Source organism: Epinephelus lanceolatus, chromosome 10 (genome assembly GCF_041903045.1).
Source record: "Epinephelus lanceolatus isolate andai-2023 chromosome 10, ASM4190304v1, whole genome shotgun sequence".
Taxonomy (NCBI): Eukaryota; Metazoa; Chordata; class Actinopteri; order Perciformes; family Serranidae; genus Epinephelus; species Epinephelus lanceolatus.
Window position 1 is genome coordinate 3,090,945 of NC_135743.1, and position 18,106 is coordinate 3,109,050.

At 40.2% G+C, this 18,106-nt stretch overlaps 1 protein-coding gene across 3 annotated transcripts in view; it reads left to right on the forward strand.

Moving 5' to 3' along the window:
• atp2c1 (ATPase secretory pathway Ca2+ transporting 1) overlaps positions 1–18,106 on the forward strand; it is a 73,358-nt gene that overhangs the window by 13,678 nt on the left and 41,574 nt on the right. The window contains exons 2-3 of one of the 3 annotated variants that reach the window (XM_078171292.1): positions 11,807–11,939; positions 16,794–16,898. In XM_078171292.1, the coding sequence (XP_078027418.1) occupies positions 11,904–11,939; positions 16,794–16,898 (141 nt within the window). In that variant the 5' untranslated portion in view covers positions 11,807–11,903. The remainder of the gene's footprint in view (positions 1–11,806; positions 11,940–16,793; positions 16,899–18,106) is intronic. The other 2 variants (XM_033640551.2, XM_033640552.2) reach the window with 2 other exon arrangements.

An 18,106-nucleotide genomic window follows, 5' to 3' on the forward strand; every position in this document is an offset into this window, starting at 1 on the left:
AATAGAAGCTGCTGTTTGATTGTTAGGAGGTTTCTGTCTTTCAAACTCTGTAAGATGAGCGACTAAGGCGACCAGTCTTTTTTTTTTTTTTTTTTTTTTTTTGCTTACTCTGCCTCCAACCAGTTTTTCACTGTAGCCTTCATTAAATTAGAGGAGCAAGATGGGGATTATCAACCTCATGACTATTTGGAAGAGAACTGGTCTGTATGTTTTAGCTGCTAATAAACACATGTCCATCCTGCTGTAGTTGCAGACCCTCAGTGTGTTCAGCCGGGAAGTGAAATGAACACCAGCAGATACACAAGCCTGTTTGTTAATAGCCGTTTTGGCAGAAAGCCAGGCGTCATCTTGAGTTTAACTTAATTCTTCAAATCTAGTTGGCCAGGAAAGATTGAAACTGGAGCTGTTGTCCACTACAAACCTCTGATGGCTTACAGCACACTACATGAGCCAAGCCATGTGTTTCAGTACATCTGTTTTGCCTGTATGACATCGGGGCTTCTGTTGTGATACTTCCTCAAAATTTAGGAAGGAATATCTTCTCAGAGAATAAGCCTCAGTGCATATACAGTGTTTGTGGTTTAGTTTTTGGTAGTTTCAATCCACCTTATTTGTAGCACCCATGATACCTTGCGTGAATTATGGGTGCAGCTAGGCCTGGGCAATATGGACAAAAATCCACATCTCGGTATTTACAGGCTGACTGGTGATACACGATGTATATCTCTGTATTTTCTATGAGTGGTACCAAGATATATGGGTGATATGTTCTGTTACAAGTCGAAGCCACATTTGAGATGTCACAAGCAGTTTAAAAAAAAAAACAGACTGTGATCAAAATTAAATTCAAAGACAAGGATTTTATTAACATTTGAAAATATGCAGCTGCACAACAGTTACAACTCCAAAACACTAGTGGGCGGTGGGGTTTCTGTGAAGTGCTGTAAAGTTTAGTTGATTCAAAACCCACTTAAAACACACATTAAACACACATTTAACATGCCTTAATAGAGAAATTTTAAAACACAAGTACTCAAATCAACTTCACTATAACTCGCAGCATTCACAGACAGACCCTTATCTGGACAAATTTTCCCCACAAATACAACATGCTAATGTTTTTAGCACAAGTCTATGGCATTTTACATTGTATAAATTAGCCTAGCAGCTAGTTGACTTTTCCTCTACTCATATGAAGCCAGGGACAACAGCAACATTTAACAAAGATAACTTTACAAAATTCAGCTCCATTACAGCTCACAAGGTTCACTGACAAAACAACTGTCTTATACTAAACACGTTTTCTAAACAAATACAACATGCTAACGTTATTAGCACAAGCCTATGGCATTTTACATTGTGTAAATTAGTCTAGCGACTAGCAGAGATTTCCTCTGCTCATATGAAGCCAGGATAAATCACACACAAGACTTAAAATGCTATTTTAGTGGAGGCTTTGTTGTCTTCACAATTTATTGTTTCTTATCTGTGAAATTAAAGTAAATCAAAGCTTTGTTTCCACTGAGGGAAATGGTTTCAGCTTACAGGGACAGACAGGAGGTCTGCGTCGCTGTGATGTGCAGTTACATTTCTGGGGAGGTGCACGTCAGGGTACAGCGCTAAGAAGTGTTGCTGAAGAACTTGTGAGTAAATAAGGGGGCAGTGCTGTGCAGAGAGCGTGAGAGAGGAGATAGACACTGGTATGCACCATGTAACACAGCTTGACCCTACATGGATAAAAAATGGGTTGTCTCTAAATTCATAACTTGCTTGAAAATATACAGATATATTGTACATAGCAGTTATATCACCCAGCCCTAGGTGCAGCCTCCGGCGCTCAGCCAGAACCAGCGTTTTCCAATGGTTAAGATAAGTCACTGTTACTAACCAGATATGATGTGTCCTCAGTCTGTTTAATAACTCTGCAAACAATAGTCTTTGACCAGACAATTTAAAACACGTACACCGTGGGTTAACACCTACTTTGTCAACATATAATAGCTTCCTTTTTATCTCCGAGAGCAACCACACCTAAACTCACCAAATAGGAAAATGTCACCACTCTGCTTTATCTGACGTAATCAGTGCAATAGATATTTGCCATCAGATTATGATCATCCGTGGAAATTTCATTAACATTTGCAGATTATTGTATTTGGCATGTTCACTATTGATCTTTTTCCACCCAAAGATTTTTGAGGCAATTTCATATCATCGCTAAATGTGTCATGAACAGATGAAGCACTTTGATAAGAGGACGTTTACACGTACAGCTCTATGACATCATTTGTTTCTTCTCTGATAGGAGGTTCCTTACACATAAGTTGCCACGTACTCTGGTCAGTCTAAAGATTTCTTGGACAGTGGTGTAACGCCCAGACTCACCTGCCACGTTCGTCTGGTTCTTCCAGTCAACTGGGAGTCTCACACACTGACTTGAGTCACCTCTCAGTTTGGGAGTCACTGTGGTGCCATGACATTTTGCCATCTGTTGTTTGTATAGCATACATTCCGATCGTACAGTAACAAATTGTTTTACAAAACTTGCCGAAGTTGCTGACTTCGCAAGGTGTTCTGGGAAATTTCATCTTCCACTTCGTTGAAAGTGTGGGTCGGGGCTCCCTTGGAATCTAGGGCAGATTTTAAGTGTTGGAAACCACTTCCACTACCTCAATTCTGTTTTGGTACACCACTAACCTAAACGTGAACGCGCACAACCAAGTGCAAGTGGGTATTTGTAGGGGAAGTGTCGGAATTGGGACAGGCCCTTAACGTGTATGAATGTGTATGAACAATATTAGGGTCCATGTAAATGCACCAATAGCCATGTTTCCTTCAGCCTGTTTGGATGCGCGTCTAGAAGTATCTCATCAGAAAATTATGATGGAAACGCCAAAATTCGAATTAAAATCCCCTGATTTGCACAAACTAAAATACGCTCGCTTTAGCCGGGTTTTGGTTGATTCGAAAAAATGTTGATTCGCAAAACGGGGGATGGAAACAGTTATGTTTGAATTAAGTCTGACGTAGTGCACCTCTCTTCATGGTGATATCCACACTCTGGGTCGGGAAGGCGGTAATGCATTTACAAGCTGGTTGCCAACCGCCAGAAAATGTAGAAGAAGAAGAATGCGGGACTTGTTTTGTTTCCGGTTCTGCGGAAAACTCGCGCGAGTTCGTAGTTTTCACCAAAGTCCGTACATTTAATGGAAACACACAGGATTTGTATTTCTTTTAATGCGCATTTCCCAATGATTCGAATCACTTTTGGATGGAAACACAGCTACTGACAGTGTGTCTGAACAGGAGAAGAGCTCATAATAATTGTTTTTAATACATCAGAACTGCAACTAATAGTTGTTATTGATTAGAATTTTTGTTTTCATTTAGTCTGTAAGTCTTCAGAAATAATGATCCATGACAGGTCACCAGAGTTCAAAGAGAATACTTGAAGTTTTTAAACATTGTTTTTTGAGTATTTTTATGTTATAAAAACCCAAACAACAATTGTTTATTACTCTAACCTAGTAAATAAGTCAAACAATGAATTGTTTCTGCTCAAAATCAACAATAAATGATTGTTTTAGCTTTAGAAATGATTGTCTGTAGAAACGTAGGTGTGAACTCAGGTGTTATAGTGAGGTCTATAATTCACTAATGCAGAGACTTATGTTCTGATGTCATTAACTCTGTGTCTAAGAGTCTTGCCGAGCCAGTGCTCCCACTCTGTTGAGTCTTTGTTGTGGTTTTGTTTGTTTCCTGTCGTCAGGATCAACAAAGTGCCCTGCTGTGACTTCACTTACATCAGACACTGAGCTGTTCCTCTGGCTGTTAGTTAATAAGTCAGGTGTTGGATGTTACACAGTACACTATGGCTACATACAAGAAAAAAGTTCAAAACTGAAAATTATCACCCACTTTTCCAAACATCTTTGTGCCAATGTGGTCACAGTGTTTGATTTTACTGTGTTAGGTAATTGTTATTCTTCCTCAGCTGCCTGAGCTTTGATTTAAACCAGAGCCTGACGGCATGACTTGCTGCCTTTCTCAGTTTTTAACCGCTGTGAACCCAATATCATACACTTTAGGACTGTTGGTCGAAAAAAACAAGATATCTGACGATGTCATGTTGGGCACTGGTAACTTTAGTGTGTGTTTTATGATGTAGGGGTGTCACGATTTTGATTCTAAATCGAAAGTCGATCGAACTGAGCATTTGATTTCAATCATTGAAATCAGACACAGAATCGGGGATTAACTGGTTGCGGGGATTGTCTGAAGGGAGAACAAAACTGTGACAACACAGCATAGCTTACCTCTAACCACTGTGGCCACTTCCTGAGTTGGTGATGATGGAGAAACAACGGAACTGGAAAATTCTTGTGCTTCCTTGAAATCAACAACAACACTCCTTTACCGGAGTTGTGTAAACAACAAATTTGCACTGAAGAGAAAAACTACATCTGTAGGCTGATCTAGTGAAGTGAAAATGAATTGTATGATTATGAATTTAAGAAAAACAGAAATTGTTGCAGCCCAAACTGTCTGCACAATTAATGTAATGTATTGACTTCACCTCTGCAGGTGAATTTACTGACTGTTGTTTAAATGCTGTGGCTCCTGAAATGGACACTACACCTGTGTAGAGTCCAGAAACGACATACAAAGCCATAAAGTGGTGGTTGGTGAGCATTGTCTCTAGATCCTGGTTGTAAAGTTCAGGTCCTGGTCTGCTGCTGCTTGCCTCTTATGCTTTATGAGCGTGATGTTGAGGTCCCTGCAGCGACCTGGCACTCAGCCCACACTGACTCTAAACCCGCTAATAGAGTTTGACCTGGATCTAATTGGAGCTGCTGCTGGGAAATAATGATAAAAGGCTGCAGGTTGCGAAGAGGACAGACTGAAACATCTGAGACCTGTCCACAGACTTGATTTGTTTTTTCCATTTGTTTGTTTCTGTTTTGCATGTTTGGGAAGTCAGTAAGAAAATGAGGCTGGAGTTTGTTGTACAGGCAGGAAAACAAAAACCTGCTCCAAGTGCTACTGTGTTTACTGCACTGTGTTTCTCAGGTCAACTTATTACTTTAAGTTCTTTACAAACAGCTGTGTATTGGCCTTTTGGCAGTAGGTGTTAAAACTGTGCAGGATTTAGAGGCATCTATGGAGTAGTATAAAATATTCATATCTAGGTTTTCATTAGTTTATAACTAGGGCTTCAGTTCAGTTTCAAATGGCAAGGTTCGCAATCAGTTATTGAATGAATATGTCTGCTGTTTTCCGTGGAGGCATGCAAGAAAAGCAAAGATTTCCTCAGGAATTCAAGGTAACATCACAAGTTTAAAGTCTTCCTTTAATGTGTTAATACTTCGGTTTATCTTAAGATTATTTTTGGGCTTTTGCCTTTTTATTGATAGGACAGTATAAAGTGTGAAAGGGGGAGATGGAGGGGATGACATGCAGTAAAGGGTCGCAGGCTGGAACCCACGACCGCTGATGCAAGGACTTTGCCTTTGTACATGGGACGCCTTCTCTACTGAGCTACTGGGCGCCAATACTTTGGTTTATGACCAAAAACCTGCAGAATTAATGACATTCCCATCGCCTTCACTGGACTTTGTCGTGCTAACAAGGGGCGAGGGGAAATAATCCATTCTTAGATGCATCATGATGCGAACATGGACGATTTGGCATCAATTCACAAATGTCAAAAATCAGTTATCTAGATGTTTATTAATAACAAGATGTTGATGAAATGAAAGAGGCGGCACCCGGACAGTCTACCGCACGGACAAGCTCGAGTTAGCTTGAAATTCATCTTCACTTGTTTTAATTTAATGTCTCAACAATTACATTCACAAAGTGTTTCTACGCCATCACCCAGAGACTAACGTTAACGTAACGAAGCAGCGATCAGCAGTAATGTTAACGAATGACACAGGCTGACCAACACACGCTGCAGCATTAAACAAGTTAAATCAACTCTGCGGTGAAGAAATGAACTCTATGCTCGGTCTGTTTTACCTCAGCAACCCTGCGTCCGGCCTGCTATAGCGGCTTTTCCTTGACCAATGTGCTGCTGTATTTTAAAAATAGCAAGTAGTCACACAGTGAGAAAAATAAATCATGTAAAGAAATCTTTGAGCAATTTTCGATGCATCGTGATGCGTTGATAATTGTTCTGTAATTGAATCGTGAGGTGCCTGGAGATGTCCACCCCTGGTCATTTTGTTGGTGAAGTATTCCTTTAATTTGTCCAATAATGTCGTGTATGACAGGGTTGGAAATTAACTTTTTTTGTCCACCTACCACTGTGCTTTTTTGGCTGGTCAGTGAAACAAATCCAGCAGTCACATTCATATTTTACCAGCATTTGGCTGGTGGCTGGTGCTGATTTCCAACCCTGGTTTATGACCAAGTACCTGCTTGATTGTCCCATCAGCCTCAGCTGGACTTTATCATATTAATATTCAAAACATAGACAATAAACATGGCGAATATTTTACCTACTTAACACCTATGGGTTTAGTTGAAAGCACCACTGTGCCTGAGTACAGCCACACAGAGCTGTTAGCATTGTGTGAGTCACTAAAATGTTTGCACAAAAGTCTTTCAGAAAATATTCAGTAAAAATAATTTAAGTGATCTTCTGGCTTAGTTTATAGTAGAGATGTACCGATACTACTTTTTCCTTCCTGATACCGATTCTGATCCCTGAACCTTTGGTATCTGCCGATACCGAGTACTGATCCGATAGCAGCACGTAAAATAAAAATGGATGGGATATGAATTGTTGTATGTCTCAACTCCTAAATCTCTATGTAAAATATTAAGAAATAAATACATAATAGTAGAATGAATGCCATAAAACTTTCTTTTATTATTGTTATCCAGTGTTGACACAGATCAAGACACAGGTTAAAGTGCAGCCACGCAATTTGATAAAAAAGACATTTTGAAGGCTACAGTAGAATGCTTTTTAAACTCCGGAGGCATTTCCAATACTGGTATCGGCATCGGTACAACCCTAGTTTATAGTAACAGGTGGACTTGATCTCACTAAACTGTCAGTTTAACCTGTCAGTGATCACTAGAAAAATCTGATAGATGATTAAAATGATAAGCCGAAAGAAAAACTTGCCACAGGACACATTTAGGTTTTAAAGGATAATAAGTGTCTCCAGCTCTTAAACACAAATAGATTATTGTAGTGTGTATTTGGTGGGTTGATGTTGCTGTTCATTCGTCCAGGTTGTCCACAGTCTTTCTCCACCTACAACTAAAGGGCAGCCCCCTCACTCTGACATCTCTCCACTTTGTGCATGTATAGGTCCTGTTTGTGCATGTGTGTGTCTTTCAGACCTGTGTGTAATTGACAAGCAAGAGTGAAAACATTGAATTTCCCCTCAGGGGATTAATAAAGTAAATGAACTAAACTAACTAAACTAACTACATATCCCAAAGTACTCGTCATCTTTCTGTCTCTCTTTCTCCTGTTGTGTGTGGTTTGTTTTCTCGTCTGCTCAGACAAGCTGTCAACATCATTAAGAGGGATTATTATTATCGAGGAAGCACTTTATTCCAATCAGTGCAAATACAAGTCACATACAGGGTTTTCACAGGAAGCGGTGAACTCTTTGATTGAGCTGTTTGTCTTCATGTTTCCTTTATTCAGCTTTGACTTTGAGATGTGCTGCTCTGATTACATACCGCAAAGGAAACTTATAATGTGATCAGTCAGTCACTGATGTCTGCCGAGCTGACAGAACCCAACACATCTAATCACATGACTCATTTCATTACGACTGGGCTGACATAAACAGTCGTTGACATTAATGGTATTAATCTGCTGTTTATCTAAAACTGTATTGAATGTAGCGCTTCTTCTTCTGTTTGTGTCCTTTGAGGTGTTCGTCTGATGTTTGCTGAGGTGGTCGGTCTGACGCAGTCCTGCTGCTGGATCTAGTTTGTGTTTGTAATAGTGTAAGTCTGAGATATTTCAGTGTGTGATCCAGTATACAAATAAAAACAGTCATTAAGACAGTTCAGGGCTTTAGGGTTTTTTGAGCCGTGCACTGTTCATATTCGGTAACGTGATTGTGCCCTGAGTGTCGAGACAGATTGGTGGTATCACCTTTGGTAGGTGAAATGGATTTTCCGCAGTGTTTACATTTGATTTCAGTCTGTTCAGTGTCGTCCAGTTAGAGGTGATGAATGTCTGTTTCGATTAATTTTTCATTAATTGCCCAGCCTTACCTGCAACCTATCAGTAGTTCCATTATCTGTTAATCTGGTGACTAGTCTCTTGGTTAATCTCCCAAGGTGTTGCCCTCACATTGCTGATTTTGTTTGACCAAAAAAGTCTAATGATATTTAGTGTATGATCACTAAAGACAGAGAAAATTAACAAATGATAACAGAGAAGCAGGAACAAAGGGCTGGTGACATTTATAATTTCAACTCTTACACAGTTATATATATGCAGGTCTTAACATCTGAAAATTCTTGACGATCTGCTCTTCAGGTAATAAAATAAAGACACCATCAAACCAAAAGTATTTTGAGTCTCACTCATCTGTTGGCATGAATCATGGCTGCACAAATGTGCAGTTTTATCATTCAGAGAAATGCAGCTGTGATCATCTTAAATTCATGTTGGTTCCAGTGTTTCAGTTTTGTTATTGATCATCTTTCAACAAACAAACGTGTGTTGCCTCCAAAACCTCGACAGAAGTGTATTCAGCTGTATTTTGGCATGTTTTAATGGTTTGACTGGTCACACAGATGGATAGTAGTAACGTAGATTATTTGAAGTGGTTTGAGAAGTGCCTGTGGACACCTTGGCCTTCATTTATCAATCTAACATACAACCAGTGCAGTGATGGTCATTTAGCTTCTTAGAAACTTTCACCTCCCTGACGATCTCCCTCCAGTCAGCTGCCACTGTATTTTGATTTTTTTGTAGCGAGAAGGAGGTATTGTGTAGATAATTCCTCATTTCAACTTCATGAATCAGCCGTTCCTCCTCCATTGTGGCACTTTCAAAGTGAGTGACAAGAATGAATAGAGACACAGTGTCTGATGGAAGTTCAGCTCAAAATGGCGCTTCGGGCGGCTTTTTCATCTGTTTCAAATCCAGAATGTTGTCATGTGTTATCAGACTAACTCTGCCATGTCTCCTCTTGTCACCTCAAAAATCACATAAACCTGCAAGTAAAGAAACAGCATGCACCGCTCTGCTCCCTCCTATCTCAAGTGAAATTTGATGTCCTTCATGTTGCCGACACCGTCTTTGGCTCTGCAGTGAATTGCACACGTCCCATCAGACACTAGAGGCTCATTTAGTCCATTTATAAACATAATATTATGTTATTCATGTTGTCATATTAGTAATGACACTGTCAGCACAGGTTGATGATGTTGCCGACTTTTTAATTTGCCAGAAAGTGTCTTAATGACATATACCCAGGGCGTAAAATTAACTTTTTACCTCATCTGCCATTGGCTAGTGACCTCCAAAAATTTACCGACCAAACATATTTTTCACCAGCCAAATAAAAAAAATCGTGTCTTGTTTGACTAAAAATAATTACCTTAAGTTTTTCGTATGAAAATCCAACTTTAGGAAAATCCAACCCTGTCCTCCGTGTTTCTTTGGCGTGCTTGCGGCAAAGGCTGCAGCTCATCGTGTTGGTGTGGGGGTCGTAGGTCAGCCATGACCGTGGCTGGCCAGTGTTGTCTAGTTTCCATTTTTCAATAAAATGCCATGCGACATTTGTACTCTGTTTAACTGTCTGTTCTTCCTGTCCAAATCCAACATGTTCATCTTCGTTTTTCCTCGTCTGGCGGTGGCTTCACGGCAGAAATGTGTCGCCACATCTTGCTCATAGGTTACCATAGAACGCCCAGGGTTCCGGTAGCTGACGTCATGCATTCCCGGCACACGTACAATAAGCCGCGAGGGTCAAAATATTCTGACACAGCTTGCAGAAATGGTCGAAACACATAAAAAACCCACATGCAATTCAAAATTTTCCATTGGCCACTGGCAGGTGTGTGTTTTTGTTTTACATGCTAAACTCATTTTTTTCCCGCCATTGGTGCTTGGCACCCCCTTTTACGCCTTGTATATACCAGTTCATCTGGTTTGAATCAAATCAAACTGGTTTAAACTCATACCTCGGACTGGAGCGACAGAACCAGAAATCGACTCAACTCTAGCAGCTGTCCTCCCGTCCTGAAGAGGGCAGACCTTGATCCTCCAGGTGGAGGTGGGGAGGAGGAAGATCCTCCTTTAAGCTCCTAATCAAAAATAATCCTCTCAACCTCTCACTTACTTAACACGCTCCACCAGGGAAACTTTGTAAAGCAGAGGACGGACGTTTGCTCAGAGGAACAGAGGAGAGCATAGATGCTTCTTATATTTCTGTTTGGTTAATAAGGTATTAAGAGGAGGAGACTAGATCCTGGATGTCTGCCTGCGTATTATTAGCTAATGCTAAGAGAGTCTTCCTCTGCTGCTTACTGAGTCAATGGCTGGCTTATTGTCTTTGTAATGGAGCTGAAGAGAGCTGAATGGAGGAAGAGGAGGCCTGATGAAGCCAGTGTGTGTGCAGGAGTGACCCTGGCCTCAATCTGATCACAGGTGATTATAGCTGCTCTTACAATAGGACAATGCCAAAACCTGTCATTGTACTGACAGCCCCCACCAGAGTTAATATAACAGTAAGAATCTGACAAAGACCTTCGTCAGGCATTGTCAGTTTCTTTCCTTCTTCTTCTTACAGACCCTGGAAACACATTTTTTCAGACTCCCTATACTGCTCCTTAGCTAAAGATATTTCCAGAATTCTCCCTTCATTTAGCAACACCCATATTTGAGACATTATAAACTGTCATGGCTCCATATGTGTCTGAACTGACATGGACGTGAACTCTAACTGCAACATGACTGGTTTGTGGAGGCATACAACCGCGGGGTGGTGATTCTAGTCATGTGACTTCTCAGTCAGATATTTTGAATATCTACAATCAACAAGAAGGAAAAACCTTTGTGTGTCTGCTCATGCATCGTCTTTGATTTGTAAATAATTGCTAAATTGGACCAAATTTGAGGCATTTCCTGCCGTCTAAAGCATGTGATGAGACTTTCTTCTCCAGCCACTCAATAATGTTTGTTCTCCCTGCACTAGTTTTCTAGAGAGAAATGTTTGTGTTTGCAGATGCTCTGGTTCTGCAGAAGTTTGCTGTTTTATTTTTATGGTGAAATAACTCTTGTACAGGTTGTAGTTGACCTATAAAAATGTGTTTAAATAGTCTAGCATTTGCACCTGCAGTCAGGTTGTGTTTGTGGTGAGTGGAAAGCGTCCGAGCTCCACAGAGGTGTTGCATCTCCACCTGTTTTTCAGACGCTCTGCAGCAGCATGAACCTGCAGCTCAGGTCATTAACCAGGAGCTCATCTGATCTGTCATCACCACAATGAACTCTTTGTCTTGCTGAGTTTACCTGCTGCTGATTCAGTTTGTTTGTTTATCACATCGAGCTGCAGGGCGGTGATTTTTTTTTTTCCAGTTTTGGTTGCAGCAGGTTCATCTGGTTGTTGTTTTCTCTTCTTTAGACTCAGGCTGTGAAAATATTGAGTGTAGATGAGAAATACCTGGAATTCATTCACCCCTGCAGCCACAGCTCACAAGTTCACTCACACAGCGCTCAGCAGGTGAAGGTTTTGGGTTAAGGGCCCCTCTCAGTGGCACCTCAGTGGTGGTTATGAGGGAATGTAAGCTTTGCTCTTTTATTTTACCCACTTAGATTGATCCTTCTTGTCCATCCAGAGATCTCAGTGGTGACCGTCCAATCTGAAGCACACTCCTCAAAGAGCAGTAAAAAACTACCTCTTTGTGTGTTGATGGGTTGTTGCGCTGCAGAGGAGGGACACATCCTGGTAGGTAGATTTTTATTTTGAGTCACAGTATTGTGAAGTGTATGGAATATGTCCCTTGAGCACAGGGCTGTTTACACTGGGGAATAATAAGATTTTCAGAGCATCTTGTGTTTGTGATTTTACGAGCTTCCTGCTCACTCATACAACAGAGAGCAATCATCCACTGATTATCGGTTAGAAAGAAGTGAATCAATCTGTTTTATTGGGTGTCATCACATACTCGTGCTGATGAGAGAGAGCAGCATTAGTGTGGCAGTGGTGATTCTTCTTCCTGTAGTGGTCTTTCACTGATGCATGTTGGCAGGAAGTTAAACACTGTTAAATGACTGTTACTGCCCTGAATACGGCCTGTCAGGTGGTGCTTTCTCACAGCCAGATTCATAAATCAAACATTTATTTTGATATTAGAGGAGGTTGAGTTTAGGGAGAATGTTAACGTGTTTGCTGAGATTCAAACTGGCGAAGGTTTTATTTATTTATTATTTTAATTTAGAGCAAACTTCTCCTGAGAAGACCGCTTTCAGGAAACAAAATCCCTGAGGCTTTTTCAAATTTTTAAGGAATTTGTTTTGACGTCAAGGTTTGTTAGTTTGATTTTCTTTGACTTGAGCTCCTAACAAGTTGTTGTGCAATTGATTGTTATGTTCGAAAGAGCAGTGACTGTTTGCAGGCATTTTTCCAGTGAAACACTTTTGCAAACATGAGGCAGAGGGAACATTGTAAGCACTTAATGAAGCTGGCTTAAAACAAAAGTCAGTGTTAAGTTGATAAGTAGCTCAAATGTAGGGCTGGGCAATATGACCTTAAGTTAATATTGCATTAATTGAACATTTGACCTCGGTTACGATTCATCAGTGATTATTTTGTTTTTGTTTTTTGCCCCCATAGTTCAATGACAAAGTTTGTTCTGTAAACTATTAAAGCTGGGATATTTTTTTCTAATGAAAGAGTGCGCAATTTATCTTTGTGATTTTAAAACCATAGAAGGAAACACACAGATGTGTTATCTGTTATCTTATTTATTGAATATTTAGAACAATTGAAATCAAGTCACACATTGCTTGAAAAAAAAACTTCTTATGAAAAAGGTCACATTTTAGCTTTAAAATAAAAATCAAGTTCTCTGAAACATTATAAAATAAATAACTTGCATCTCTTGCAAAAAACTACATAAATATTGCCATGTCAAAAGTAGAAAACAATAACTTACATCCCTTGTAACCAATTTTTTGAAGAATGATACATAAAAATAAGAAAATAACTTGAATCTCTTCCAAAAGGTCACATTTTAGTTTAGAATATCGTTTGTCATTGTCACATGTACAACGAAATTAAAGGTGCAACGAAATGAAAGTAGCTTGCATAGCTTGCATCTCTTGCAAAAAAATATTGCCATGTCAGAAGTAGAAAATAATAACTTATATCTTGTAAACATTAAATAATGCCGCATGAAAATTAGAAAATAACTTGCATCTCTTGCAAAATAAACAAATTTTAAAAATGACCATGTGAAAAGTAGAAAATAATTTGAATCTCTTGTAAACAATTGTTATTTCTTGTCCTTGAAGTATGACGCTAAAACACTTCTCTTCTCAGTCTGGGAGGAATAACTCACTAAAAAGACAAACATGGGTGGATATACTGGGCTGCTAGCCAATTACTGGGAGAGTTGATAATATGCTATAAAGTTTCACACAGAAAAGCTAATGCTAACGGTTTCATGGAAGTGAATAGAAAGTGCATAGATTAGCTCCATACTCTGTGAGGTATAATTAACAAGAATAAAACAGTTGGTTAGCTTAGTTAGCTTTCTTGCCAAGTGGGGTTCATTAGATAGATTTGGTAGTTTATTTTGTGATGACAAAACATTTTAATGCGAGCGACTGAAAGAAAAATAAAATAGTCATGTTACTTGAGCTAGAAAGGAGCTGTCAATCAAGTGTGATCTGATTACGCCTGTATGCTCACGACCTGTTTGTGGAATAAGTGTTTTTTTAATCGTTATGAACATTTATTGTCACCCAGATTTTTGTGGATGCTTAATGAGATGCTCATCTTTGATATTATATATTTTGAAGTAATGTTTCCAGTGGCTTTAGAGAAAAGTTACAAATAAGTTTGTGTATGTTGAGAGACTCATTCCGAGTACACATAAGTGTGACAAATGTGAAAAGTCTTTTGCGAATGGACCCCATCGTGATGTCATCTATTCCAGGAGGGTGGTAAAGACAGGGTAGATTAGGTTACCCTCCACTGTGGAGTCTAGATGCTGATGGTGGTGATGAGATGAAGAGGGAGCTGAGGATCTGGATGTGAAGAGGAGTGAGCTTTGATGAGCTCGTCCTGGGCTCTGGATAAGATGACTGGAGGTGATGAGGTGGAGGAGGGCGCGATGATTCAGCCTAAAATGATGCTGACAGGAGCAGAGAGGAGAACAGATTTAAAGTTTGGCAGCAGTGACATGAATGGCTGATGAAGATGGTGGCAGGTGGCCGGGGCAGGTCAGACTTTTAAATAATGGAAATCAGAGGGGAAATTCAGTTGGAGCATCTCTAGAATTCATAATTTCTCTAAATTAAAGTCATGAATTATAACAGTAATCACTGACACGCAGCAGTTTCAGGTACAAATCCAGTTTTCTGAGAAGAAGTCAGAGAAACTTTGATACCAAAGCACATGAAGTAAACTCACTGTAAACCTTTGACAAGTGTTTTAAATAGCCCCTCGTCGTGACATGGAAAATGAGCTGACAAAGTAATGAATCTTTTTCCTCTTCATCAGGAGTTAAAGTGAAAGCAGGCTTTGTTCTGTTTTTAAACCCCTGTGGGCTTTTTTGTGACGGAGCTACAGTCCCTTTGTTTCCCGATGTCTTTAAACGCTGCCAGGATGCTGTCAGCTTCCCTCTACCTCCTCCTTCCTCTCTGGACCTCAACTCTTTGGTCCTCTTCTGCTTGCTGGAAGGAAATAATCATATTCATCCTTGCACATGATAACAGGCGTGTGATTGTAGAAGTGTTAACAGTTTGAAGCTGTCAAGATGTTTTTCAGTTGAAGAGTATTCTTAGCTTTTCTCACAGACATGAGATTGTTGTTAATCAGAAACAGAATGAGAAAAGGGTTTGTTGCCAAGTAGGTTTTCCTCCTTATATCTCTGGATTTGACATCTGATCACAGATCTTTAATTTAGGGTTGGAAATAAGCACCTACCACCCACCAAATGTGGGTGAATTTGGCCGGTGGCGGGTGGATTTTATGAACCTATCGCCACAGTGTCGAGTAAAAAATTTAACAAATGGTTGAATTGGTCCATGAAAAAGTCGACTCAGTCATCAGGCGCTCTACCTAAGAAGTGTAGTGTGTCCTAGTGTAGTGTGTTTTGTGTCATCCGATGGAGTTTTGCTGGATCTCAGGCTGTTGCTCAAACTACAGGCTGTACTTCTGCATTATCAGTAGATCTCTTTCTCTCTCTCTCATGCTCAGACCAAACTCAGATTAAGCAGTAAAACTAAGCAGCAGATCAAACCAAGATTCTGTTCCTGACGTACCTATTTCTCACCTAAAATATTTTCAGGAACATTTTAACTTGCTGTTAAACTCTAATACAAGATCAGCCGGCCGCCACTGTGTCAAACAGATGAATTTGCATTACGTCACCTACCAGTGGGAGTGTTTATTGGTGCGGTGTGGTGCAGTGCATTCTGGTAGTTGTAGGTTTTCTATCTCTTGAGCCAAACAAATGCTACAGTCCCTTTTTTTGTTTCGTCTGGTCATGTAGCAAAAGTATTTGTGTCTTTTTGCTGCATAGACGGCCCAGAGGATGAATCCTATTGACTTTGGTAATCACCTGACTCCTCCTCTAACGCCTTCATGATGTTAACATTTGTAGTTTTGAGTGAAATATTTCCACAACTGTTGAATGGACTTTGATGAAGTGTAGTTCATGAGTCATGTTTCCCTCAGGACGAAACTGGTCCTCTGACCAAACATCTGCAGAGCTAACAAAGTTCCCGTCAGCCTCAGCTGTTCTTTGTGTTTAATGTTTATGAAATCTAAAGATGCTGAACACGATAAACTTTATACCTGCTGAACATCGGCATGTTAGTGTTGTCATTATGAGCATCTGAGCATACTGATGTTAGCATTAAGCTCAGAGCACCGCTGTGTCACGTCCTCACAGAGCTGCCAGCATAGCTGTGGACTCCTCGGGCCTCATTCACTAATATGTGTGTAGAAATGTTCTAATGCTCCGTTTTGTTTGTTTGTTTTTTTGTTTATGTCCCTTGCCTGTGTGTCCTTGTTTGCAATGTGTGTCACCTCTCTAAATTTAGAGGGTTTTTGCGGGAGCTCTTCGTGGCTTCTTTTCTCCTCAGTAGCAGTTTGTTGGGCTTTGAGTCGCGGGGTGAATAACTGATCAGTCGATCCAGTCAGAGCTGATCAGATCAGATCGATGGATGAGTGGAGCAGCTGTTTGTGTTTAGATGCAAAGTTTGCAAACAGGAATCAGGGTCGGGTGGATGGTGTGCCGGGCGCACTGATCCCTGGCGTCACAGTTTGAAAACAATAGAATAAAAACTTGTTGTTAAATTGTTGTTCAGCTCCAGGCGGCTCCAGCTGAGCTGCTCAGTGTCTCCAGTGTCAGACTGTGGTCGCACAGCTTGTCTCCACTGTGAAAACGTGGAGGTGAACATGAGGTTAGCAGAAAGACTTCAGCTGATTGTCACTGAATGTCGAGACAAACATGCTCGTCTGTTCCTGTCTGACCTCTGTCCTCGAGCTCAGTGAAGAGTGGTCTGATTCCTGTGTGTCCTCTCGGGTTCACTAAAGTTCTTCTCTCTTTGTGTGTTTGTGTTGCAGCTTTCCGAGAGACAACAATTCAGTGAAGATGAGACCATGGTCCCAGTACTAACCTCCAGAAAAGCCAGTGAACTCCCCGTCAACGAAGTAGCCTGTGTCCTGCAGGTATGCTGTCCTTGTTAACCCTACCAAGAGTTAAGCTCTTTCAATCCCAGTGTAACGCTCGTGTCCCACTCAGTCTCTGAAGCAATTGATCTTTTACCCTGTCAATCAACAAATCAATAGCTCTGACACTGATGAACAAAATGTCGTATCACACTTGGTTGTAGCTCCTCTTTGTATGTTGTTAGGGCAACCAGGCAACTTGTACGTGTTAAAGTTTGGTTGCATCCTGTTCTTCTTAACGGGGGAAGAGCCTGTGAAGAATTACTAATAAGTTGCCTGTGTTATTTATCAGTGATGATGCTCCAGTGAACTTTTCACATTGATTTGTGTTCACTAGAACTTTTACTCCTCTATGACAGTAACCTGAGTATCTTTGAGTTGTGGACAAAACAAGACATTTGAGGACGTCATCTCAGGCTATGAGAAATACAGATTGACATTCTTTCATTATTATAGACTTAAAGAATTGATTAATTAAGAGTGAAAATAATTGTTAGTTGCTGCCCGGGTGTTTTAGGTGTTTAGCATAGAGCTCAAGGTTAACATCATGGTCTGATTTAAGTTAAACCTGAGAAAGAGTTACTTTTTTTCTGAAAGTTCGATGCAGGTTTATGTTATGTTGTATATTTTTGATCCAGGTAGTTTTGGTTTCACATGCAATGCAGCAGTAGAAACAGTAGAAACAGTAGAACTCTTTGACTTCTTTGCATCAAAATATTGCTGGGTGGACTGTGTGAACGCAGCCTCCCTCTTTCATTCCTTCAACAAACCTTCTTGAATAATGTTTAAAAGTAGTTGTGTTTCTTCTTCTGACCAGTAATGTGGGGTTTTCTTTTGGGCGTGCATCTCTACACCAGCCTTTAAACTGTTGGTTTGTTGGTTTGTGCAAAACACACAGAGCCGACCATAAACAGACAACAGGCCATGTGTCACAAACTAAAGTAAGAACCCCAGTGAGATGCATATTCTGAATGCACTGTACACATGTTCATAGATTGCTCCCAAAACTCAGTTAAACGTGGCGTATCCCACATGTTTTAATCAACCTAATGCATGATAACTAAACGAAATAAGCTGTTTTCATGACATGCCTCAAATTAGAATATTGTCATAGTGAGAATACTAGTAGAATACTAGTGTGCATATAAACATAGTCACTGTTTTTTGGACAGGTGTCGAATGTCAGGTAAACATCTGTCCTCCACACG